Source organism: Carlito syrichta, unplaced genomic scaffold (assembly GCF_000164805.1).
Source record: "Carlito syrichta isolate Samal-C Ts95f unplaced genomic scaffold, Tarsius_syrichta-2.0.1 Scaffold95871, whole genome shotgun sequence".
NCBI classification, from domain to species: domain Eukaryota; kingdom Metazoa; phylum Chordata; class Mammalia; order Primates; family Tarsiidae; genus Carlito; species Carlito syrichta.
Genome location: NW_007039967.1, coordinates 18,489 through 41,211, shown reverse-complemented (window position 1 = coordinate 41,211; position 22,723 = coordinate 18,489). Strand labels below are relative to the sequence as shown.

Below are 22,723 nucleotides of genomic sequence, written 5' to 3'. Positions count from 1 at the left end.
AAAAGAAAAGAAATTGAGTTTTTAGTCTGAGTGAATTGGAAAGCTATGAGGGAGTTTTAAATGAAGAAGAGTTGGCTGGGCATGGTGGCTCAGCCTGTCATCCCAGCACTTTGGGAGGCTGAGGCAAGAGGATTGACTGAGTCCACGGGTTCGAGACTGGCCTGGGAAACTTGGCGAGACTTTGTCTCTACAATAAATCACAAAAACTAGCCAGGCGTGGTGGTGTGCATCTGTAGTTTCAGCTACTTGGAAGGCTGAGGCGGAAGGATCACCTGAGCCCAGAAGGTCGAGGCTGTGGTGGCTGTGAGCATGTCGCTACACTCCAGCTTGGGTGACAAAGAGTGAGACTCCAACTCAAAAAAAAGAAGAAATGAATGGCACACACTGACATGCGCCTTAGGAACACTGCGGCCACCATGATGAGAAAAGACTGCAGAAGGGCAAGGCCGGAAGCATGGAGACCAGTTAAGGTGGCCGCGAAGACCAGGTTAGAGATGAGCACGGTTTAAACCAGGGCAGTAGCAATGGCTAAGAGGCAGTCAGTTCCTAGATAGATAATAAAGGTGGGGTCAACAGGATTTGTCAACTGATTGGGTATGAAATATCACAGAGAGAGTGAGGGCAGCTCAGATGGTTCACAGATGTTGGCCTGACCAATGAGAAGACTCAACTGCTATCCACGTAGACAGGGAAGGTAGCAGAAGGAATGGATTTGAACTGGAAGGTCATGGATTCGTTTCTGGACACGTGAAGGTTCAGATGGACATCCACTTCCTATCAGACAACCCCATGAAGATGCTGAGTGGGAAGTAGGTTATGCAAGTGAGTCTGGAGATAGAAATTGGAGAGTCGGCCAGGTGTGGTAGCTCATGCCTGTAATCCTAACACTTTGGGAGGTGGAAGTGAGAGGATTGCCTGAGTCCAGGGGTTCAAGGCCGCCTGGGCAACTTGGTGAGACCTCATCTCTACAATAAATCAAAAAATTAGCCAGGCTCGGTGGCTCAGCCTATAATCCCTCGCTTGGGGAGGCTGAGGTGAGTGGATTGCCTGAGCCCACAGGTTCAAGACCCGCCTGGGCAACTTGACGAGACCTCATCTCTACAATAAATAAAAAATTAGCTGGGCGTGGTAGCGCATGCCTGTAGTTCCAGCTACTTGGAAGGCTGAGGCGGAAGGATCACCGGAGCCCAGCAGGTCGAAGCTGAGGTGGCCGGGAGTGGCCACTGCACTCCAGTCTGGGCGACAGAGTGAGACTCCAACTCAAAAAAAAAATAAAAAAGAAATAAAGAAAGAAATAAATCAAAAAATTAGCCAAGTGGCTTGGTGGCTCAGCCTGTAATCCTAGCACTTTGGGAGGCCAAGGTGAATGGATTGCCTGAGCCCGTGGGTTCGAGACCAGCCCAGGCAACTTGGCAAGACCTCGTCTCTACAATAAATAAAAAATTAGCCAGGCACGGTAGTGCGCACCTGTAGTTCTGGTTACTTAGAAGGCTGAGGTGGAAGGATTGCTGGAGTCCAGCAGGTCAAGGCTGCAGTGGCTGTGAGCGTGCCACTGCACTCCAGCCTGGGCGACAGAGTGAGACTCTGACTCAAAAAAAGAAATGGGAGAGTCACAGGGTCTTCAGCAAAACAAAGGGCATGAGGTGATAGAGCTGCTCAGGGGTGAGTGCAGACAGAAACATGAGGGGCTCAAAAGACTTCCCCGGAGCCCCAGAACACTCAAATTTTCAGCTGAGAAGATGAAAAGGAACCAACGAAAGGGAATGGAAAAGGAGAGCCAGCAAAGTATGCAGAAACCAGCAGTGTGGTGTCCTGGAGCCAAAGGAAGCGTGGGGTTGGGGGGGCATGGAGTTGGAGGGGACAAAGTGTCAGTGTCGAATGCAGAATCAACAAAGCTGGGCCCTAACTAGAGCAACCAGAGAAAAGGGGACAGCGTGGAGGGCAAACCTGATTGGACTGGACTGAGGCAAGGAGAGGAATAGAGTCCGTGAGGAATAACTCTTTGAGTTTCATTCTAATATAGAGCAGAGGAGTGGGCTGGTGGCTGGAGGGAGACGGAGGATCAAGGGTTTTTCCTTTTTTCATCTCAAATGTAGAGAAAAAGAAAAAAGTTTTTTTCTGAGATATGAGGAATGATAGCATATTTATATTTATATTCCATATATATATGCAATGGTCCAGAAAGAAGGAAAAACTAGTAATGCAGGAGAGACAGGGTGGGGATGGGGGGTGCTGGAATAAGGTTTTTGAGGACGTGAGAAGGTTTGGGATCTTGTGACAAGTGGAAGGCTTGGCCTTAGCTAGCCGATGTATTCCCCTATGGTAACAGGAGAGATGACGGACATACAGACATCGATGCAGGTGTGCAGATGTTGTGGCAGGAACACGCAGATGTTTTCTGAGAAAATAGAAGCAATCAGGAGAGACAGGAAGCACAGTCATCAGTTTGGGGTGAAAATGACACATGCGGCATTTGGAGGTTTAAAGAACAAGAAGGTAAGGAGATGTTTAGGAGAGTGGAAGAAGTGGACAAGGGAACATGCTAGGCTGGCTGGGAAGCACCTGGGATCCACTTGAGGTCATGATTAAAAAAAAAAGTCAGTCATTGCCTTGCTATGCTATGGGTGGCCATGTGTTCTTTGAGGTATGGCCAGGCCATGTTTTCTTAAGCTCTGGCCCCCTCCTCTACCTTGGGAGGTGAATCTCCTCTTTCTCTTTCTAATTTAGTTTTTAAATAAACTATATTTTCTAATCTAAAAAAAAGGTCAAACAAGACCAGTTTTTACAGCTGTGTATCTACCAGAGGGCCTACGCTGGCTGAGGGTGGGAGGGTCAAGATGGCCTCTGAAGTGGTATTTGAGCTCAGCAATGAAGGGTGCACATGCACTAACCAGGTGGTAGAGGGTTTCAGACAGAAAGCACGGCCTGTGGTGAAATCCCCAGGGAAAGGAGCATCAAGGTATTTTTGAGGAAAGCCCAAGTGCAGTGGCTCACATCTGTAATCCCAACACTTTGGGAGGTCAAGGAGAGAGGATCACTTGAGCCCAGAAGTTCAAGATCAGCCTGGGCAACATAGGGAAATCTCATGTCTACCAAAAAATTAAAAATTTAGCTGGGCATGGTGGCATGAGCTACAGATGGGAGGTTGAGGCTGAGATGGGAGGATCACTCGGGTCTAGGAGGTCAAGGCTACGGTGAGTCATGACTGTGCCACTGCACTCCAGCCTGGGCAACAGAGTGAGACCCCCGACTCAACCACAACAAAAATGGTATTTCTGAGGATCTGACAAAGGGTAATAGGGAGCCCAAGGGGGGCAGGAGATGGGGCATAGACAGAGGCCAGAAAGAGAGGCAAGACTCTGGAGGCCATGCCAAAGGTGTTAGTTCTATCCTGAAAGCAACGAGAAGCCATTGAAAGATCTGGCCAGGCTCAGTGGCTCAGCCTGTAGTCCCAGCACTTTGGGAGGCTGAGGCGAGTGGATTGCCTAAGCCTGCGGGCTCGAGACCAGCCCGGGCAACTTGGTGAGACCTTGTCTCTACAATAAACCAAAAATTAGCTGAGCATGGTAGCACGCGCCTGTCATTCTGGCTACTTGGAAGGCTGAGGTGGAAGAATCACTGGAATCCAGCAGGTCGACACTGGGGTGACGGTGAACGTGCCACTGCACTCCAGCCTGGGCGACAGAGTAAGACTCCAACTTAAAAAAAAAAAAAAAGAAAAAAGAAAGAAAAAAGAAAGATTTGGCTGGGCTCAGTGGCTCAGCCTGTGATCCCAGCACTTTGGGAGGCCGAGGCGAGTGGATTGCCTGAGCCTACGGGTTTGAGACCAGCCCAGGCAACCTGGTGAGACTTTGTTTCCACAATAAATCAAAAAATAGTTGGGTGTGGTAGCATGTGCTACTTGGAAGGCTGAGGCGGTAGGATTGCCAGAGCCCAGCAGGTTGATGCTGGGGTGGCTGTGAATGTGCCACACCACTCCAGCCTGGGCGACGGAGTGAGACTCTGACTCAAAAAAAAGAGAAAGATTTGGGATGGGAGGCCATGATTACAGTTGCATTTTGAAAAGATCACTCTGGCTACTGGGTGGAGAGGGCAGAGATCTAGGAGTGGGCAAGGAGTCAAAGCAGGAAGACCAGTTGGACTAACTGTAGTAGTCCAGACAAGTGAGGGAGGCAGCTTGGAACAGGGAACTGTCAGTGGAAACAGAAAAACACGAGAAGAGTCAAGAGGCTGCTAGGAGAGAAAATCAAGAAGACTTGAATAATGGATATGGGGGGGGTGAGAAACAGCAACATGCCAAAGGTAACGGCTAGGTTTCCCACCAGGTGGATGGGGGTTTTCTTCGGTGAGACAGGGAAACCTGAAGGAAAACCAGGTTTGGGGGTAAGGGGAGAGGATCACAAGATCTAGTCTGGGCATGCCTAAGCTCCCATGAAGAAGCTAGAAGGCTCTTGTGAAGATCCAGGCAAGCGATGGCAGTGACCTGAACGACAGATGGTGGAAAAAGGAGGGAACAGCTGGGGAAACACAAAGAACACATGACCCCTAGGATTGGCTGATTGCTGGGATGTGAGGGGAGAGGACGAGAAGGGAGAGGACACCCAGATTTCTGACTTGGCAGCTGGATGAGGGGAAAGGGGGAGAAGCCAGTCTGGACACAAGTATAGAGAGGTGTTCCCATCCAGCTCACAGCCTTTTCTCCCCTTTTTAGCATAACTGCTTGCCTCTTACCATCCCTCCTTCATGAAAAAGCTGATGCACAGGGTTGGAAGGGGACCAAGGGGGCAGCTGCCCGGAGGGACATCAGTGCTTCCTCTTTGACCCCTCCTTTTCCCCTGTGCTGTTCTGTTTTCCCACCAGCCTCTGTCGCCAAAGTTGCTGCCCCAGCTATCAATACCTGCTTCTTCCAGAGAAATAAAGTTAGTTTCTACTTTATGTTAAAAAAAAAAAAAAAAAAAAAGCTGATGCTGACACTCCCTCTGTTGTTTCTAAGCCTGCTGTGATGACACTGACCTCCCCCTTCTCACCCAACAGACCTTCCCATTGATGGATTCGCCAGGGAGACATGGACAGTGCAAATCCATGAGCTTACCACAGTTCTTATACTGAACATCTTCCCATCTCCCTCACTAGACCATAAGCTCCTTGAGGAGAGGAAATCTGTCTAGTTCATTGTTGAATCCTCAATACCCAGCATGATTCTTGCACACGGGGGACTTGAAATACATGTTGGTTGAATGACTAGAAGACTGAATGCTGGCCTCTGGGAAGACTTCTCTTAATGTGACCTAATTCTTTCCCTAAGAACAAGGACATGTTAACTTGCATTCCAGGGAGGTGACTTCGTAAGAATTTTTAAATGGCTGCTTCCAGTGTGAGGTTTTGTCTGCCCATTAAATTATAACTTAAGGAACTATTTCCTTTGTAGTTTCTGGTTCTTGACAAAACAGAAGGAATATTTTCCTGACCTTTTCTATTCCTAAGTCTGCGAGATCTAATTCCAGTCCTGCAAACACACCTTAACCCTCAGAATCTCATGAGCTTGCTTCTCCTACCAATAAAAACCTAAAGAATCTGAACTATATTCATAAAAAACTTATAAAGTACTCATCAGGTTTAATGTTTGCGGATCACTCTTCCCATATGTGCATTTTGACAGAAGACCATATCCAAAGCAAAGGCGATTCTAAGTGACCCTATTCTCCGTGAGCAAAGAGCAAACCAACAGAAACAACTCCCTCTACAAGGCCTGATGTTTGTTTCCTGCACCCAAATCAATCACCCTGGGTATTGTGACAGCCAATTAGTGCTATCTGGCACACAGAAGAGGCAGACGCAAAAAAGAAAAAAGTTTGTTAAAAGAAAGGGACTGGACTGTGCCAAAACACTACCCTTCCCAAGAATCCACGCAGTGACTGGTCCTCCACACCCCGCCCCCACGCCCTCCCGCCGCAAACCCAGCTCACGCACCCTGCAGCGCCGCCAAGATCCCCACGATGCCCGTCCCCGCGCCCAGCTCGATCACTTTCTTGCCTCGGAAATCCACATTTTCACTCTCGAAATAATTGCACAGGCTCAGAGCCTAAGCGGGGAGGAAGGGGAGAGAGAAAAAGACGGTCTCGAGGACGGCTCCATATGGCAGAAGCGGAGTGCGGGGTCTGGCCGCCCCGCGGACCCCCGCCCGGAGCAGCCCCCTCCTCACCGCTTCCCACACGCGCGCCGCCACCCCGAGGCGGGACCCAAAGTTCTGCGTGATGCTCAGCACATGCCCGCAGAAGCTGAAGCGGCACTTCTCTGAGTAGGAGTCCGCGAAGAGCCCGACCTCCCGCGGGAACACCGACTCCGGCTCTGGTTCGGGCTCCGGGCCGGGGTCCGCCATCCGTCCGGGGCAGAACCGGGGCCCCGCGGCCCCGCGCGCGGATCCCAGACCTGCAGCGGGTGGAGGCGGGGGCCGCGGCGGCCACGTCCTTCTCGAGGCTCGAGCCCCGCCTCCCCGCGTGTGCCCTCCTCTCCCCTGTTTGACTTCCCGGAGGTGGAATGAGGAGCTGCCTCCCCGTCCAGTCCCGGGCGCATCCCCGACGGGACCCCCACGGGAAGACACAGCTCGGGACCCTGCAGACCGGTCCGAGACCGGGAGGGGGGAGAACGGCGAGGATTGGCTCCACTGCACGAGGCGGGGTCCCCCGACCCCTCTCACCTGTGGGACACACAGGGGCCGGCAGCCAGGATGGTAACCCGAACCGGGGAGAGGCTGGGCGTCCGGGTCTGGCCTCCTCAGGCGGGCGAGAGCCCTGGGTGCGGAGGCGTCTCCGGCACTCGCCCAGCCGAGCCGAACCGAATTTGTCCGTGTGTCTTTAAGGGGCGGGGTCTGCTCACAAGGCGCACGTTGCGTCATCATCCCGCGCCTCGGGCTCTCGTCTCCACGTGGATTCGGTGGAGAAACTCGGGATCATGGCGGGAGCCGAGAGTCCAAACGCAGCCGGGGTGGAGGCTCCGCCGCCCCAGAAACGCTACTACCGGCAGCGTGCCCACTCCAACCCCATGGCTGACCACACGCTGCGCTAGTGAGCGAGCGGGGCAGGGGTGGGGAGGGGGGCGGATCCCCACAGCAACCCGGAAGAGCGGCTGTGCTGAGAAGGTGGAGAGGATTTGGGGTAGACCCGGGAGGGTGGCCTGGGTGACGTCAGTTTGGGGGGAGGGTCCGGGAGAGCAGGCAGCGAGTTGGCCAGTTGGGAGGGGCGTGGCGTTCTGGCTTAAGTCTGGGTAGCGGTGCCAGGTCTGCAAAGAGAAAGAAATTGTTACTGAGACTAGAGTGGCAGGCAATGTCGTTTCCATCTTTCGGGCTTTTTTGTTGGATTTAATAAAAAGATAGACATGTGCATAATCCGGCCCACACCTTACTCCATCCTCTCCCCACAGAGCGCAAACATAAAGTAGGATCCCAGTGCCTTAGGCAACCAGTCTCTGGGAAAAGGGGAACTTGTCCTCAGAAAAGAGAGCTGGCCGGCCAGTGTTACATCAACTCCCAGAAGTGGAGATAAGCCGACCAGCAATCATGGGGCTCAAGACGGGCCTATGATTCACGCTGGGGGTTAAGGGTGGTTTCCATTGTGCCTCCTAGAGGCCACAGGGCCCACTGTTGCAGAATTTTTGAGAATCCCTCCTCCCATCTACCTCCCACACTCACCCACCCACACACACACACACACGCAGTACCACTTACGCAATGGTATGACAACCTTCTCACATTTCTTATGTCTTCCTTCCAATAGCCCTGTGAAGCCAGAGGAGATGGACTGGTCTGAGCTATATCCAGAGTTCTTTGCTCCACTCACTCCAAATCAGAACCACGATGACCCAAAGGATGAGAAAGAAAAGAGAGCTCAGGCCCAAGTGGAGTTTGCAGACATAGGCTGTGGCTATGGTGGCCTGTTAGGTAACACTCTGGCCCTTCCTCTGGGGTGAGGAGAGGCCTAGTTTCTACCATCTCAGCAGGTTTTGTGGGGACCAGGTTTTGGCCTTTCTCCTTTCGACCAGACACTGGTGACATAAGCATGGCGAGCCCCCACCTTCCCTCTAATCTGGGTCTGTGGCCTTTGCCCTGAAGAATGGAGGAGGCTGCCTCAAACGCCTCTTAGAACCTGGGTTGTCCTGTCTAGCTTCATTCCCTGCGTGAGCCATTTCACCTGCCAGGTGCCGGATCAGTGAACTGGTCAGCACAAGCGTCAGAGATTAGCAACTGTGGCCAGTGATCCTGAACTGTCTTTCTCAGGGATTCCACCAACTGCCCTGCCCCTTCCTCCTCCCTCATTCCTGATTCCTTTTGTTCCCCTCTTATGTTTTGGGGTTCCTCTCCTATTGCCTGTATTGTTCTGGCCATGCATGCCAAGCCACCTCCCTATTTTTATTTTCTATTTGTTTTCTTTGAGTTGGAGTCTCCATCGCCCAGGCTGGAGTGCAGTGGCATGCTCACAGCCACCGTAGCCTCGACCTGCTAGGCTTAGGCTATCCTTCCACCTCAGCCTTCCAAGTAGCTGGAACTACAGGCACGCGCTATCACGCCTGGCTATTTTTTGATTTATTGTAGAGACAAGGACTCGTCAAGTTACCCAGGCTGGTCTCAAACCTCTGGACTCAGGCAATCCTCTCGCCTCAGCCTCCCAAAGTGCTGGGATTACAGGCTTGAGCTGCTGCTCCTGGCCTACCTCCCTATTTTTAGATCTCCCTATACAGATAGCCTGATAGTAAGAGCAAGGCAGAAAACCTTGGTTCAAGTTCCACCTCTACCTCTTCTTAGCTCTACGATTTTTGGCATTTCTGACCATCGACTTCTTCATCTTCACAATTTGCAAGAGTATTATAAGGGCTAAATGAGACAATGTGTGAAGACACTGTGGAAACTCCAAAACAATTGCAAACATACATGTATTCTTGGCTCTTCCTTTCCAGTTCTGGTTTCTCTTCTTCCCTGGCCTCTTCAGCATAGAACTATCCATATCTCTGCCCCTACTTGCTGTTACTTGCTGTGGTAGTTGCAGATGGAGGCTTCCTTTCCTGTGTTGACCCCTTTTCACTTGCTACAAGTATGAGGTTGATGACACCATTACTATTTCTGTGTTCAGTGGCACTGTCACCACTGTTCCCAGACACGCTGATTCTGGGTCTGGAGATCCGGGTGAAGGTCTCGGACTATGTACAAGACCGGATTCGGGCCCTACGCGCAGCTCCCGGAGGTGGCTTCCAGAACATCGCCTGTCTCCGTAGTAATGCCATGAAGCACCTTCCTAACTTCTTCCGCAAGGGCCAGGTGGGGAAGGGCCCTGGTGGGTCGGGCTGGTAGGCGGAGGTAGGGCAGAACGGCCAGGCTCTTACAACCCTGTCGGTGCATGTCTGTTTCATAGCTGACGAAGATGTTCTTCCTCTTCCCTGACCCACATTTCAAGCGGACGAAGCACAAGTGGCGAATCATCAGTCCCACACTGCTGGCAGAATATGCCTACGTGCTGAGAGTTGGGGTGAGTCGGGGTGAAGGGGAGGACGGGGTGAGTGGCCTACTCAGGGCCCTTTACTAAGAACTCAGTGGGGGTTGTACCACCACTCCCATCATCTAGCTGCCCAGTTGCATGCAGCCCGTGTCGGGTGATTTTGTCTATGCAGGGGCTGGTGTATACCATAACCGATGTGCTAGAGCTACACGACTGGATGTGCACCCATTTCGAAGGGCACCCCCTGTTTGAGCGTGTGTCTCTGGAGGACCTGGTAAGTCAGGGACCTAAGGAGAGATGCCAAGATGCAGGCCCTTTCCAGAGTGGTTCTGTATTCTCTGAACGCAGCTCAGTGCAGGAGGTTGGGATGGGAGTCCAGGGGCTGGGGCAGTATGAACAGTGGGCAAAGGCTTATCGGACCCTTTCTTCTCCCAGAGTGAAGACCCCATCGTGGGACATCTAGGCACCTCAACTGAGGAGGGAAAGAAAGTTCTACGCAATGGAGGAAAGAATTTCCCTGCCATCTTCCGAAGAATACAGGATCCCACCCTCCAGGCAGTGACTCCCAATCCCACCCTGCCCGGGCACTGACTATTCAGCCTCTCTTTCTTAGCTGGACCCCAGCTTCCAGGGACTGGGAAGAAAATCAGGACCCCAGGCCTTTTCAACTGAGACTACTGGGGCCAAGAAGCAGTAATCTTGAAAAGAAGCTGAGGGGCTGCCTAAGACAGAACCCTGGTGCTCACAACTACCCTGGCTCCTCTCACCTCATCTGTCCATCCCTTGCTGCCAGCAGAAAACAAAAGCTGACTGGGAAGCTCAAAGGACTTTGGACCCAGGGGATCTTTGGAAGGGTGTGGGGTCTTGTTTTCCCTTAGGGCTCCCTTCTTGTGAGACCTCGCCTCAGCTGGAGGAAGAACACAGTGCTACGCTGTCCTTGTAAACTACCTGCTAGGTTCAGATCACCTGTCCACTCGTGTTACCTCACAGTCCCGGTGATAACGTGGGCCCATTCTGCTATTTCTCAGGAAAGGCCAGAGTATGTGTCACGTGCCTTCTCCCATCCTCCCATCCCCCTGCCTAAGACTTGGCCTAGGGAGTCTGCCCGCTTTATTGTTGCTGTCTCTGGAGAGTCCCTGGGAGGGTACAGGGGTGGAGACCCTCTCCTTTTTCATGATGACCTTCGATTCCAGAACTTCAGAGCTGACTGGCACAGAGCCTGCTAGGGGCGAGTGGGCAGTGGGGGAATAAGGAGCAGAGAGGCAGAGAGCTAAACTGTGGAGGATCCTGAGGCTGAAAGTGGAAAGGGCCTGCTGACCAGAAAGCCCCCAGAGGAGACTGAGTCGATTGGGGGTTTGGAACATGTCCTTAGCCCTTGCTCCATCCGGTAGCCCGGAGAGAATCTCTGGACTTTACAGATTTGCAAAAAATTCCTTTATTTCTGCTCCTCAAGCCCTGAATTCCCATGACTGGAAGGAGAAGGCTTGTGACCTAAGAGACCCCCTCCCCAAGGAAGACAGAGGAAGGCACCTGGAGCCATTTAGACCATTAACCTACCTGCCATCACCCCCGGCATCAGGGACAGGGGAGAAGGAGATGTGGCTAGTGCAGGAAAATCGTCCAGAGAAGGTACAGCCCGCTGGGCCAAGAATGTGGGGACAGGGACAGCTGTGCCTCTTGCCTGCTTCCTTTCCCGGAGGAGCTGCAGGATGGGGAATTCCTGAGAATGGGCCCGAGCCGTCTGGGCCACAACTGGTGGGAATCTCAGGGACTGACTCCTGTACTTGATCACCTAATCCAAGCTGAATTGCCTTTCCCAGGACTGGGCCTTTAGGATGCTAGACTAGGGCACTAGTCTAAGAGGAATAACTCGCCTCCCATGAGGGTCATTGCAACATGAGACCCAAGGGGGCCGTTAAGTCAGCCCCAGCCCCGCCTACTGTTCCCGGGTGCTGATCCCCGGCACAGACCACTCAGAAGTGATTGGCTGAGGAGCTTGGAGAGGGGGCGTCGTCACTTCGCCCAAAGGTTAAATAGGGGTTCAGGCACAATGCTCCGGAGAAGCGCTCTCCTTCGCGAGCTCCCTGAGGCACACCATGACCCAGACCCTCAAGTTTGCTTCCAGGGTGTTCCATCGCGTCCGCTGGGCTCCCGAGCTGAGTGCCTCACTAAGCTACCGAGGGGACTCAGCACCCCGGAGCTTGGCAGACATCCCAGGCCCCTCCACGCCCGGCTTCCTGGCCGAACTTTTCTGCAAAGGGGGGCTGTCGAGGCTACACGAGTTGCAGGTATGAGAGGACGCCATTCTCGGAGGTAGCTGGCTTTGACAACGGCAGAAAGGGCAGCCTAGTGCAGAACTAACGAGGGAAGGCCAGTGAGAACAGACGCCCGCGAATTACGGGTAAGGGAGGTGGGGGCGGGGGCTCGAGCCATCCCGACCGACGTCCAGCAGGGGAGTGCGCTGGGGAGGCGCCTCGCTGTGCAGAGGTCTGGAGACCCCGAGATCCAGGGTGTGCGCGCAGGGGTGGAAGCGGAGTGTGCTCCGCGCGCCTTCGGCTTAAAGCCACACGCGCTCCTTTTCATTAGGGACGAACCCGCGGCGGACAGTCCAGGTGTGGAGCCATTAGGAACGCCTCCGCCTGGGTTCGACCCAGGTGATCAGAGAGGTCCTGAGCGTCTGCTTGGCGCCAGGTTCCTCTGCTTTGCCCATCAACACTCAAACTTTCAAGGGATGGGAAATGAGAGAAAGGCGGAGTCTGCATCATCAAGGCCATACACTGGCCGGGTGCTCGGGCAAGGGCAGAAGCTCCCCCTTCCAAAGCCGTGGGCGCCGGCACAGGCCAGGCTGAGGGTCCCTGCCCGGCTCTCCACGTGTCCGCCGCGCTCGTTCCCCAGGTGCAGGGCGCCGCGCGCTTCGGGCCGGTGTGGCTGGCCAGCTTCGGGACGGTGCGCACCGTGTACGTGGCCGCCCCTGCGCTCGTCGAGCAGCTGCTGCGACAGGAGGGGCCCCGGCCCGAGCGCTGCAGCTTCTCGTCCTGGGCCGAGCACCGTCGCCGTCGCCAGCGGGCTTGCGGACTGCTCACCGCGTGAGTCTTCTCGGCCGGAAACCCAGACGTCCCGCCGGGCGCCCTCCTGCGCGGTCCCCAGCAGTCCACCTGCGGGCTCGGAGGGAGGTTGGCCTTTTCCCCTGTCCTCTGGCACCTCGCGGTTCCCACCAAGTGTTTCACCCAGACTCGGGTTGCGCCCCCCGTCCACCTCCTTATTCTTTGAGGCCAGATTCCTGGGAACTGGGGGGACCGGCGGAATGGGCTGGGGTACCAGGATCTGGGTGAAACATGAGATTCTGTGACTCAGGTTGCCCAGAAACCCAAGTCCCTCCGGGGCAGGAAGTGAGTAAAAAGGAAAGGGGACGGCAGGCAGGGGCAGGCTTCTGTGCCCCAGGGAACAGACGCAATCCCGCTCCCAGCCACGCAGCCGAACGCGCGCCCTCTTCGCGGCAGCCGGCTCCGTCGAGCCGGCCCCACGCCCCCTCCCTGATGCCCGTCTCCCCGCGACCTGCAGGGAAGGCGAAGAATGGCAAAGGCTGCGCAGCCTCCTGGCGCCGCTCCTCCTCCGGCCTCAGGCGGCCGCCCGCTACACCAAAACCCTGGACGGCGTGGTCCGCGACCTCGTGCGCCGTCTGAGGCGCCAGCGGGGACGTGGCACCGGGCCACCCGCCCTCGTTCGGGACGTGGCGGGAGAGTTTTACAAGTTTGGGCTAGAAGGTGAGTCCCAAGGCAGAGGTGGGGGCGTCCCGCCGGGTCTCCCGGAGCCCTGACCGCGCCCCCTCCCGGCCAGGCATCGCCGCGGTGCTGCTTGGCTCGCGCCTGGGCTGCCTGGAGGCCGAGGTGCCGCCGGACACGGAGACCTTCATCCGCGCGGTGGGCTCGGTGTTCGTATCCACGCTGTTGACCATGGCAATGCCCAGCTGGCTGCACCGCCTTGTGCCCGGGCCCCGGAGCCGCCTCTGCCGAGACTGGGACCAGATGTTTGCCTTTGGTAGGGCAGCAAAACGAGGTGGGAGTGAGGGACCCGAAGGCTGTGCAGGGGCGGGGAGACATTCCTGTGCCTTCTCCCGCAGCTGAGCGGCACGTGGAGCTGCGAGAGGCCGAGGTAGCCACGAGGGTCCGAGGAGAGCCTGAGGTGGACATGGAGTCTGGGGCCCACCTGACCCACTTCCTGTTCCGGGAAGAGCTGCCTACCCAGTCCATCCTGGGGAATGTGACAGAGTTGCTGCTGGCGGGAGTGGACACGGTGAGGATCTCCCTCCAGGCCTGAGCCCCACTTTCAGAGCTCTGCATCCCCAGGCATGGGGTCCACCTTTTTGTTGCAGGGAATCCGCTGTGGCCACCTAGACCAGCTTGGCTTAGCACACCCTTGGCCCCAGACTACGCTGTGCTCTGTCCCTACACTGCCCCCCCCACTCCAGCCCAGTCCCTCTGATGCGCTCACGTGTCCCTCAGGTGTCCAACACGCTCTCCTGGGCTCTGTATGAGCTCTCCCGGCACCCTGAAGTCCAGACGGCACTCCGCTGCGAGATTGCAGCTGCCCTGGGCCCTGGCTCCTGTGCCCACACCCCCGCCACCACTCTGTCCCAGCTGCCCCTGATGAAGGCGGTGGTCAAGGAAGTGCTGAGGTGAGGGGGAAGGAGAGAAGGAACTAGGGAAGATACTGAGGAAGGGCTGGGGAAACAAGACAGTGGATGGAGCCAGGACAGCCAGCAAAGAAACACAGTAGTCCACCATGGCCAAAACTGGGTTTGGAAGTTGGAGGCGATGAGGAGGTTGCCACCACTGGCTTCACCTTGCTGTCTCCATCCCTGTGCTTTGCATCCTAGACTGTACCCTGTGGTACCTGGAAATTCCCGTGTCCCAGACAAAGACATCCAAGTGGGTGAATATATTATCCCCAAAAATGTGAGTAGCGCCTATGCGCCCCGTTCCTTACTATCCCGGGCCCCAGCCCTGCTCTTAAACACTCCCTCAGAAGTCTCTTAAGCCCTCTGCCCTTGACCTCTCTCTGGGACATAATGGGGCGGTGGCGAAATCGTTCCAAAAGTAGCCCCAGAAACCTTTCCCATCACCCACTGTGGCCTGCCTTCGTCCCAGCCACCATATCCTCTTCTTGAGTCCCCCTCCCCCCATTTCTAGACCCAAACTGACAAGCTTGTGTTCCCCCCCTCAGACACTGGTCACGCTGTGCCACTACGCCACTTCAAGGGACCCTGCCCAGTTCCCAGAGCCAAATTCATTTCGTCCAGCTCGCTGGCTGGGGGAGGGCCCAGCCCCCCACCCCTTTGCCTCACTTCCCTTTGGCTTCGGCAAGCGCAGCTGCATGGGGAGACGCCTGGCAGAGCTGGAGCTGCAGATGGCCTTGGCTCAGGTGAGTGTCGAGACCATAGGCCTCCCCAGAGGCACCCTTGGCTCGGAGAGACCCTGACCCTCTAAAGCTGTGAGCTCGTTTCTCTGAGACCAGCATAGGAAAACGTCTAAGACTTGGTAGGCTGAATCCTCTGAAACTTGATGATCCCATTGCAGGCCTGGTGTGTGAGTGTACTTGGAATATCTTTTTTTTTTTTTGATAGGAGTCTCACTCTGTCGCCCAGGCTGGAGAGTGCGGTGGCATGCTCCCAGCCACTGCAGCCTCGACCTGCTGGGCTCAAGTGATCCCTCTGCCTCAGCCTTCCAAGTCACTGGAACCATGGGCATGCACCACTATGTCCAGCTACTTTTTTGATTTATTGTAAAGATGCAAAATTGCCAAGTCTCAGGCTAGTCTCAAGCCACTGGGCTCAGGCAATCCTCTTGCCTCCACCTCCCAAAGTGCTGGGATTACAGGCGTGAGCCACCGCACTTGGCTTACTTGGAATATCTTTTTCACTACTGGTAATTTCTCTCCTTCATTAACCAAAAATTTCCCTACCAGGCACAGGTGCCACCCCAGCAGGGACCATTCTAACACTAATAACACCCTTTACAGATAAATTCTACCATTATAAAGCCCTTGCATAGTGATGGTCTTCTTCCTTTTCCAGATCTTGACCCATTTTGAGGTGCAGCCAGAGCCAGGTGCTGCCCCAATCAGACCCATGACCCGGACTGTCCTGGTACCTGAGAGGAGCATCAACCTACAGTTTGTAGACAGATAGTCCTGTGGAAAGAGGCCATCACCATCACCCTTTCTCTCGTCACAGGGGTTTGTTCGACACAAGGCCAAGAGACACAATTTTCTCTGAGGCTCGTCTGACCAACCCAGATAGGATGGCCATAGCAAAGTGCTTGAGGCAGCCCTGACTAGTGTGTGACATATGCACTTGGCCTGACTCAGTAGGCCCCAAGAAGACATGGTCCCTCCCCCGGTCTGTTGGGTCATATACATCCTTCAAGGGCCAATGCAGATTTTAACTCATAATGTTGGGTTCCCTGAGGAAGGATCCAACCACCGCTCTTTAGTGCTTCCCTAGCGATCGTTGATGCTGCTGGCTAAGGATTTATTGCAGCCTGGGCTAAGTAACTGTGCATCTGGGCTGCACCTGACTGGTCCTTCCTCTTCGCATGTAAGCTCTTTGAGAAGAAGGTTGAGGCCTTACTGGGTCTTTATATCCCCTGCCAGGGCCTGTCTCTGACTGGGTGACACCATCCACATTCTCAGATCAAATCTGGACTACATCGCAGAAGGGATAAGTGACTTACTAGGCTCTGTCAACCCCCTTCCTTCATCTTGCCCCTCCGAGGGTGAATCTGCCCTAGCCTGGCTTACAGTTTTTAAAAACTCTCCTCCTTTGCTCTCTGGTCACTATTTAGTGGTCTTGCCCTACCACTTGGCTCCCAGGAAGAAACAACATTGGGCCTGCCCCTGTCCAGGCCTCTGTCTCTCTTATATGGAAATTTTTTAATATTCATGTTTTAGAATTAAAATATCAAATGTCCCATTCTTGACTTTCAACTTACTTTTTTCCCACTCCCACTTCCTACGAGACCTGGAGGCAAGACCCTGACTTCCATCTCCCACCTTGGTTTCTCAGGTCCTCGGGATGACCTCCCTAACAATGGGAGGTCTGGACACCTGGAAGAATGACTTGTAACACAAACCCAGACACGTTTCTGTCGGCAATGGGAACAGCCAAGCCCAGTCTGGCTTCCTGTAAGAAATTAAGGGGGTGGTGGTGAAAAGTAACTCCTAAGCTATGAAATGGGTCTGGAGCTAGGGATTTGCAGATGGGCGGCAGCTGCTGGCTCTCTTAGACGTGCTTCTGGAACCTGGACCACCAGGGTCGAAGGATGTCCTAGAATGGCCACTCCACCCTCTCTGGAGAAGTTGCTCCAAGATAATTTCCTTCAGAGGAAGACAGGAATACAGGCAGAAAAGTGGAATCAGACAGGATGAAACCCGAGTGTGGGGGTGGCCAGAAGCCCTGGGGCACCAAGGCAGGAGAAGGGCAGTGGGCAGACAGAGCCTCTGTTCCCTGAGTCAGCACTCTCTGGCCCCCCAGAGGCTGGGCACAGTTCTCCCTTGTGAGGTGTACAATCAACTCATCTTCCATCCATGTAAATCTCTCAGCACACCCTGAGCAGCTCCTTCTGCATCCTAGATTACCCTCCCCATGTCAGGACTTGCCCCCCTTTACCCTGTCCGGCCTGCTCCCCGCCCACTTCCCCATTCCAATTAGCTGGGTGTGAATGGAGATTTCTTTGCACACTTCCTCCTCCTCCACCACAACACCTCGGCCCCCTGCCCTAGACATAGCTCCTGACCACAGGAACTCTGTTGGCCACCAGGCCTTCTGTGGGGGCATCTGATGATGCAAGACCTACAGAGGGCTGGGCTCCCCCTTGCCTGGTGCAGACCATGGTTTCTATGCATTTACTGACTCTCCTTGCAACTCCTCTTCTGTACACTCAGGCTCCACCCCCCACTTCCCTATCATTAAGCTCCACTTGAACCCAAATAGCCCGATTTTTAGCAGATTTGAGCTTTGAGGGAGAATAAAGCCCAGCTTGCCGTCAGACCCTTTCCCCTGGAATCACACTCCCCATTCTCCACCAGGCAAGTAGGAATGCCCACTTGAGGAGGGCAGCAGCTCCTACGACCCCCTTCCTGGACAGGGATCTCTGTAAGCTGGAAAAAGGGAAGGAGCAGAGACCATTCTGACTGCTGGCCCCAACCCCCTACCAAGATCCCCATTGGTGCTGAAGGAGAGGGGAAAGGGCTCTCTCACTGGGCCTGGTTTTAGGACCCAGAGTGGAAACGGAGACTGTGTATGAATGGTCTGTCTAACCTTCCATCTGGAGCCATCACGGGACAGAGCAGGCTTGGCCCAGGAAGCCACACGTGTCCTATCTACCTAAGCCCTGCCTTCCAACACAGGTACCAGTAGCCACTCTGATTTGCTGTCTCCCGTTTGGTCCTCAGCAGCTCTTCTGTGAATGGTGAATCAGTCAAGTCTGGCCCATCTGTCTCCCCAAGGGAGTAAAGAGGGTTCTTTCTTTGGGGAACGGTTCCCACTTGGAAAATGGAGGGCTTGGCCTCAGTGTCCTGTCCACTCCAACCCAAGAGGTTAGAAGCTTCTACACTTCCAGGTGACCTGGACCCCGGTACTGCTTTGGTTCCTACACTCCCCGAGGCGTGTGGGTGCCAGCACCATGGACAGTGACTGTGCCCGGTCTGGGCAAGGAGAGGGGATCAAGGTTTCCTGAGCAGGGATGAGTGGGCCTTTAGAGAAGCATTGTCTCCAAAACATCCCCAGGGAGGGGGGCAGAGCAGAACCTTCCCTGAAAGGAGGACCAACAATAAGAAAGGCCTCTAGATCTGACTTCAGCCATGTATGAAGGAATGATTTTAATTGCTGATGAATAGTTCACTTAAAAGACATCATCATTCATATAATACACAGCCCCAAGGCCTCAGGAGAAAGGGACTGGGTGTCAGGCTGACCCATATGTTTCCAGTCCTCTCCAAATCTTTTCTCTGTCAGCCACAGCCCTCTATGCTGCTGTCTCTAAGCACAACTCCTTCCATTAATACCACTAGCTGGGCACACCAGGATCAGATCTGTGACCCTCAACCACCAAACAAATGGGCTAACCTGGGGTTGGAGACTCATAACATTGCGGGGGCTCCCTGCATCTCACTCCAAAGGAGTCCAGATTCACTTCAAACCACTTTTCTGGGTGAATGCAGAACCTGGGAAGGACTAACAGAACTTGGATTACTTCCAGAACAAGATGGATGGCTCCAGCCATCCCCAGCCCCAAGGCCCCAATATTTAGATAGCCGGAGAAATTCTCATTCTTAAAATAACCACCATCCTTCACATTTGCAATGTCTATTTCTCTTCACATTTCCATATCTATTATGTCACCCAAAACAAAATTCCAAGATTCTGTGCAATTCCAGATGAAAAACACATTTTGGAATCTGTTACACCAGCTACTATTTGAAATAAATGAACCATCAACTAGTCTAGAAATCTTTTTGTGCCATTACCAATTTTCTTTGCAATGGCATCCAACCTGTCCCTCATTTATCCTCATTCCAACCCTATGAGGTAGACAGGAAAACCATCACTGGGAGGTTATTTCTAAATCACACAACTCGCAGGTGGCAGGTCCACCCCTTAGATGCCTCTGAGCACTGCCACCTAACAGCCAACGTGAATTATTCACCAGCAAGTGGGAGTCACACCTCCAGCTCAGAACCCCTGCTGCATTTGGGATTTGCAGCTCGTGCAGAGAAACCTCCCCACACGTCCCAACCCTGCAGAAAAGCCCCAGATGAGAGAGGAGTCTCCACGTGCATATAAATGATTCTTTATGCCCTCCCCCCGTGCAATGGGGGGTGGAGGGGGAAGTCCCCCGCCCTCATGCAGGGAACGGGAGGTCAATGTATACTAGTCTTATTGCCAGATGCCCTGTGGCCGTGGGGTGGGGGTTGGGGGTCTACGGCCCCTCTCTTCTGGCATTGGTCCCCCTTCGTCAAGTCACTGTGGCGGAGCCAGGGGGCTGGAGGCCCTAGGAGCTGAGGTAAAGACGGTTCTCTCCAGGGAAGGAAAGCTGCTCTCCCCACCTGCCCACCGGCCATCTCGGGATGAGTGTGAGGAGCTGTCAGTGAGGGCTGGAATGGCATCCAGATGTCTCCACCCCGTGGGCAGTAGAGGCCAGACAATGTCTCCAGCTGAGACTGCCCCCAGAGATCCTCAGTGGTGGGGCGGTGTACCCCAAGCGCCTTGTCCGGGTGGCACCTCTAGCAGCCAGGAGAGCTCATCTCTGGCTGACGCAATGACTCAAGATCCCTGCTCCTGGGGTCCAGTTCAGACCGTGGTGACCCTCATGACAACCTCTCGGCCAGAATGGGAGCTGGAACGGGCATCTGGTGGCCGCAGCTGTCCAAGGAGGTGCAGGATTGTGTAACCACAGCGCTGAGGCAAGAGCGTCCGCATGCGCTGGGCAGCCGGGGGGCGGCTGGTGGCCCCAGAGGGGGGGCCCGTCCGTGAGGTCCTGGGGCCCGGCTTCCCTGCCGTCCCTCCCCCTGCATCTCCTCCTATGTCCCTGGTCTTGTCGTAATTCAGGACCTTCCACTGCTGGTTCACTGCCTGCCAGCGCTTGAAGATGCGGTAGACAGAGGAGCCTTCGTGGACGATGAGGCCTGAGCAATGGGGATAAGAAAGCCAGAGTCAGCTGCGGTCTGGGCCAGGGCCAGAGGTACTTAAGTGAGCATTTCTTCACAGGGCGGAGATACAGCTGAAAGGCCCCTGGAGAAGTAGGGAAGGGAGGGGCACCAGGACCACCCTAGAGGCCCCCAATACAGAAAATAAGAACGTGAATCTGAGGGGATGGCAGGGGAGTCAAGTGTGTGAGAGGAAGATGTGGAGCAGGTAAGGGAGAGACAGGCGCCCTCACCTATGCAGACGACATCCATGAAGCCGTACATGCCGTAGCAGATCTGGAAGAGCAGATCTTGCCGCTGCCACTTGGCTGAAGGGCTGAGTGAGGACCAGATGAGCCAGGAGATGCTAGCAACCAGGAAGAGCGAGCCCAGAACTATGGCAGCAATCTGGACCTTCTCGATGACCGTCAGGGAGATGGCCTGCCACTGCGTGGGAGAAAGGGCTCCAAAGGTCACAGAAAGGGGTGGAGGGCGAGGTGACATGTGGCCCTGAGGAAGAGGATGCCCCAGAAGCCCCTTCCCTAATCCTTCAGGCAGGATTGACATCTGTCTTCTCTGTGCCCTGATAAAACCTAGAGCATGTCACTTGTCTGACCCCATGTGTCCCCCTTATTTTACACAGGTGGGACCAGGCAAGTGCTCTGAAGTCAAAGCATCTAGGTTTGAATCCCAAATCTTTTTTTTTCTTTCTTGAGTTGGAGTCTTATTCTGTCGCCCAGGCTGAAGTGCAGTGGCACACTCACAGTCACTGCAGCCTCGACCTGTTGGGCTCAAGCGATCCTTCCGCCTCAGTTTTCCAAGTAGCTGGAACTAGAGGCATGCACCATCACATCTGGCTAATTTTTTTTTTCTTCATTTATTGTAAAGATGAGGTCTCACCAAGTTGCCCAGGCTGGTCTCAAACCCATGGGCTCAGGCCATTGTCTCACCTTGGCCTCCCAAAGTGCTGAGATTATAGGGAGGGGCCCCGGCCTGAATCCCAAATCTTAACTCCATCGCTACAGGCTGGGTAACCTTGGGCAAGTTTTTTAATCTTTGTGCATCAGTGTCCTCTTCTGTAAAATGGGAGCAATAATGGTATCTAACAGGATTATTATAAAGGTACACTGAGTTAATGCACAGAAAATGCTACAGGTTTGCTATCATCATCATTATCATCTTTTCCTTTTTTTTTGTTTTTTTTTTTTCTGTCCCAGTGCCTAGAATACAGGGAACACCCAATAATAAATGTCTGTGAATAAATAAAGGAAAGATGTATACACACACAGGAGAATGCGGTAATGGTGGGGAGGGATGGCTTAGGGAAAAGTAAATGAGATGAAATAGGCTCCCTGGTTCCAATAACTGACAGGCCCTCCCCAGTCCCTGAGTCTCTCCTTGCAGTGGGTTCTCACCTGCAGTGGGTTCTTGGTGCTGATCGCCAGGACCTGGTACTTGAAGTAGCAGAGCTCACAGCTCCAAGAGCCCCTCTCGCTGATCCAGCGGATGAGGCAGGGCTGGTGTGTGCAGCGCACTGAGCCGTCGCAGCGGCAGGGGCTCAGGAGCTCCCCCTGGAGGGAGAGTGGGGAGGGCCCGTCAGCCATCACCACCCGGCCCCCGCTCCGCTGCGCTCCGGCAGCGGGGAGGGACCCTCCTCTCTGGTCAGTCATCCTCCCACCTTAAAAAAAAACCAACTCAGGCCTTTCCCTAGAATAGAGCAAGAGGCTACGGCTGCAGCAGAAAAGAAAGCAGTTGGAGATCAGGGAGAACTTCTCATACCAAAGAGACAAGGGATGGGGGTGGGGGGAGAGGGTCAGAGGGGAGATGGACGGGGTCTTTTCTAGAATTTGGAGAGGGAGGAAGTAAGAAGTCCCAAAGGGAAGGCTTCTCCGTAGGATGTGGAGGGAGCGAGGGTCAGAGCTTCTGAGCCATGCCTTCCTGCCCCCACCCCATCATTGTGAAGTTATTCACACAGCTGGTGCAGGCTGGGCTGGGTTACCATCCTCAGTTTCCTTGAATTAAAAAGGGGGGAAGTCCTAGAAGTGGGAGTAAAGGGTGTTTCTCTTTCATCAAGGAATCAATTTTCACTACAGAAACACCGCCTGGCAATATTCCGGGACAACCTGGCCCACAAATGTTAACAAAGGACACTCTTTGGGATGAGATGGAAAAGTTGCAGGGTGGGAGGTGAAGTGCCCCACGGGGAGGAACACTGAGCGAGGCAAGGGCGCCGGCTGGGCGCCTCCCCGCGAGGAAGGACCAGAGGCATCCTCCTTTCTGCCCCCTCCGAGAGACAGGTGCCCCTAGCCGACGGGGACCCTGGGTGGGGGAATGGAGAGAATGGCCGTCCCCAGGAACGAGTGAGCGGGCTTTTGAGCCCTCCCAGGAGAGAGCTCCACCCTTTCTTTCCCGGGGACCCCCGACCCCCACCCCCAACACAAACAAGCGCTCCAGCAGGCTCCAGCCGGACCCCCGACCTCGCCCCACTCCCGCTCCGGGTCCCGCCCAGCCTCCCTAGCCCCGCCCCCCGCTCGCGGTCTCCCCGCACGCCCCAG

The 22,723-nt window shown here is 54.5% G+C and overlaps 4 protein-coding genes across 5 annotated transcripts in view; 2 read left to right on the top strand and 2 right to left on the bottom strand.

The window, feature by feature from the left end:
* Positions 1-6,521, bottom strand: part of EEF1AKMT3 (EEF1A lysine methyltransferase 3) — a 10,468-nt gene extending 3,947 nt beyond the window's left edge. The window contains exons 1-2 of one of the 2 annotated variants that reach the window (XM_008062130.2): positions 6,203-6,521; positions 5,971-6,082 (exon numbers count right to left, since the gene is read on the bottom strand). In XM_008062130.2, the coding sequence (XP_008060321.1) occupies positions 5,971-6,082; positions 6,203-6,379 (289 nt within the window). In that variant the 5' untranslated portion in view covers positions 6,380-6,521. Of the gene's footprint in view, positions 1-5,970; positions 6,083-6,181 lie in introns of both variants that reach the window. The other variant, XM_021714383.1, reaches the window with a different exon arrangement.
* A 400-nt stretch (positions 6,522-6,921) lies between these two features.
* METTL1 (methyltransferase like 1) lies at positions 6,922-10,447 on the top strand. The gene is made up of 6 exons (XM_021714379.1): positions 6,922-7,064; positions 7,773-7,936; positions 9,123-9,307; positions 9,402-9,515; positions 9,658-9,759; positions 9,921-10,447. Exons 1-6 carry the CDS (start codon positions 6,952-6,954, stop codon positions 10,074-10,076), a joined length of 834 nt encoding a protein of 277 aa, XP_021570054.1. The 5' UTR covers positions 6,922-6,951; the 3' UTR covers positions 10,077-10,447.
* A 927-nt stretch (positions 10,448-11,374) lies between these two features.
* On the top strand, positions 11,375-16,462 carry LOC103264442 (25-hydroxyvitamin D-1 alpha hydroxylase, mitochondrial). The gene is made up of 9 exons (XM_008062110.2): positions 11,375-11,773; positions 12,381-12,571; positions 13,047-13,249; positions 13,323-13,523; positions 13,606-13,778; positions 13,988-14,160; positions 14,362-14,440; positions 14,709-14,906; positions 15,559-16,462. The coding sequence occupies exons 1-9, from the start codon at positions 11,582-11,584 to the stop codon at positions 15,670-15,672; spliced, it is 1,524 nt and encodes a 507-aa protein (XP_008060301.1). The 5' UTR covers positions 11,375-11,581; the 3' UTR covers positions 15,673-16,462.
* A 1,885-nt stretch (positions 16,463-18,347) lies between these two features.
* On the bottom strand, positions 18,348-21,838 carry MARCH9 (membrane associated ring-CH-type finger 9). The gene is made up of 3 exons (XM_021714407.1): positions 21,584-21,838; positions 20,423-20,615; positions 18,348-20,168 (listed from the first exon to the last, which is right to left on the bottom strand). The coding sequence occupies exons 1-3, from the start codon at positions 21,836-21,838 to the stop codon at positions 19,834-19,836; spliced, it is 783 nt and encodes a 260-aa protein (XP_021570082.1). The 3' UTR covers positions 18,348-19,833.
* Positions 21,839-22,723: the final 885 nt, after the last annotated feature.